We start from the raw sequence: 2,274 nt of genomic DNA, 5'->3' as shown, positions 1-2,274 counted from the left end.
CAAGGTTCGAACAGCGTGAACTCGAGGACGAATAACACTGCTCCTCGAGGTCCCTCAATGACTTAAAAGTGCCCAAGAACAGCACATGACGAAGGATAACTGATAAGGAAGACTTGATAAGGAAGACTGATAAGGAAGACGCGTGGATCCATCGGTAAACACATCCAGGCACTTCGTTTCGTTAGAGTGTGGTCGTTTATAATAGAGAATCATATTTAAAGAATAATACTGTGTTTTATGTACTAATATTTGTCCGAAACTAGGCATGGCAGTTGTTAATTTTTTTAGTTTTATTAATTTTTATGTCCAAATTATATGATTCCGTGTTTTTTTTTTTTTTGTATATAGCTTTTATCGCATGCTCAGATAGAGGAAATTCTTAAGTGATGATATAATGCTCCTTTCCTTCCCTCACTAATATTGGCCAGCATGCTTTTGAAGGTTGCTTTCTCGACACTCCAGAAAAAAAAAGAAAAAAAAGATCCAATTGGTGTTTTTAAATATTATTCATTGGTTATCTGTGTGTTTTAATCGATTTTTTTGTTTTGTTTTAGAAATTAGTTGTAGATTTGGCTAGTTTAATTTTTTTCCCCGATGTAGGTGATGTATTAGAGCCTGAAAAAAGGTTTGTTCCCTTTTCTGTTTTTTTTTAATATTACTTTTGTGAAAATAAATCCGGAGACATCTCCCAGCAACAGCAAGTTTGGAAATAACATTTTTCTTTTTCTTGTGTTCCTGAATTTCCTTCCTTTCTTTTTACATTTAACCTGTTTATTCAAAGTTCCCTGGATAAGTTAAACGAAAGTACATCCTCAAGAAATCAAAAGAAGTGACTAGCTGCCTGTACCCTGCACTAACCCTGCACCCGCGTGTCTATTAACCCCGTGTGTTCTCCTCTCTCCCTCCCCCGCAGCCCGTCCGCCACATCGGGTCCAACCACAACACTGTGGCGCGCCCCTTCCCTGGATTCACGGGGGCCCAGCCCGCCTATGCCAAGGGCGTGGTCACACTCAACCAGCTCAAGCAAAGCACCACAGATGGCCCGAGCCTCAATGGTGGCGGCGTCGGCGGCAACACCACGTCCTCTTCCTCACGCTCCTCCTCCAGACACGCCTCCGGGAGCACCAGTCCCACTGGCGGCAGCCTCGCCGTCCCGGGCGCGAGCATCTCCCTCAATAAGGAGAACGCCAAAAATTTCCTCAGGATGACGTTGGACAAAGAGAACGTGAACTCGATGAACGTGAACTCAGCCAGCTCGCAGAAGGCGCAGAAGTCCAACAGCAACGACAACCTTTTCTCGAGCCAGTTCCTGAACAACAACGGGGCGGTGGGCGGCAGCGTCGGCCAGCCCCGCAAGTACTCGCTGGCCAGTAACGCCTCGAGCTGCAGTAGCTCTGACACCGACCACGACGCCCTCACGCGGCGGAACAATGAAGTAAGACGGTAGCGAAGTCCGCACGCCTTTCGTTTTCTCTCCTCGTGGTGGCGGAAAGGGACAAGGTGATGCGGGTTTGGGGACTTAGATTTAGATTTAGCTCTCCTCCTCAGGTAAATGGGATTATTATCAACTGTGGTACGTGAGTGTAGGGTAGAATGACTTAATTTCCTCTCTGTTGTTTTGCAGGTGTTTGGAGTCGCGGCGATGACGGGTCGGAGAAATACACTGCGTTTCTATACTGTATATATTTATAAATAAAAAAAACTTTCATTTCTAAGTACTAAAGTTATTCAGAATCTGCAACTAAAATCCTAAGTTTGTTAATAATTCAAAATAAAATCAACCCCTTTCTCTTGTATGCTACACAGTAAGTGTACCCCCCCCTGATATCTACCTAAAAACCCTATCTTGTACTATTCTCTTGTATACATCACGCTCCGCCCTTGAACACAAAGCTAGTAAAGTCGGGAAGAACCCAAACAACCAGTGTGTAGTCTTCCCCCCTCCAGTATTTCCCTTTTTCTTGTTTAATGAGTCATTCCGACGCCTCCTTTTCCTCCTCCAGCATTTTCTTCTTCTTGTGTAATGAGTCATTCCGACATCCCCTTTTTCCAGAACGTTGCTCCCCCTGTTGGAGCAGCATTCAACAAGGCTCCCGTCCCTTTTGCTGAGGTGAAGGATCCGCCACTCTGTGGAGCTTTCGTACTGTTCGATGTCGTTTTCCTGTCGCTGTTGATTTTGTCTTGAGCTTGTCTTCCCTCTTGTCCCCCTTCTTACCGGCTTAGCATGGAGCCTCCGCGACCTGTCGTGTTCGTAGTGTTGTTTCTACAAAGCTC

General features: G+C 45.3%; 1 protein-coding gene across 1 annotated transcript in view; it reads left to right on the top strand.

Moving 5' to 3' along the window:
- Positions 1 to 2,274, top strand: part of LOC119591919 (PDZ and LIM domain protein Zasp-like) — a gene marked incomplete in the record, with an annotated part of 137,443 nt that overhangs the window by 103,573 nt on the left and 31,596 nt on the right. The window contains 1 exon segment of the mRNA XM_037940673.1: positions 914 to 1,435. Within this exon segment, the coding sequence (XP_037796601.1) occupies positions 914 to 1,435 (522 nt within the window).

Source organism: Penaeus monodon, chromosome 29 (assembly GCF_015228065.2).
Source record: "Penaeus monodon isolate SGIC_2016 chromosome 29, NSTDA_Pmon_1, whole genome shotgun sequence".
In the NCBI taxonomy this organism is placed as follows: domain Eukaryota; kingdom Metazoa; phylum Arthropoda; class Malacostraca; order Decapoda; family Penaeidae; genus Penaeus; species Penaeus monodon.
The sequence above is the reverse complement of the archived record's forward strand: the minus strand, read 5'-3'. Positions and strand labels throughout refer to the sequence as shown.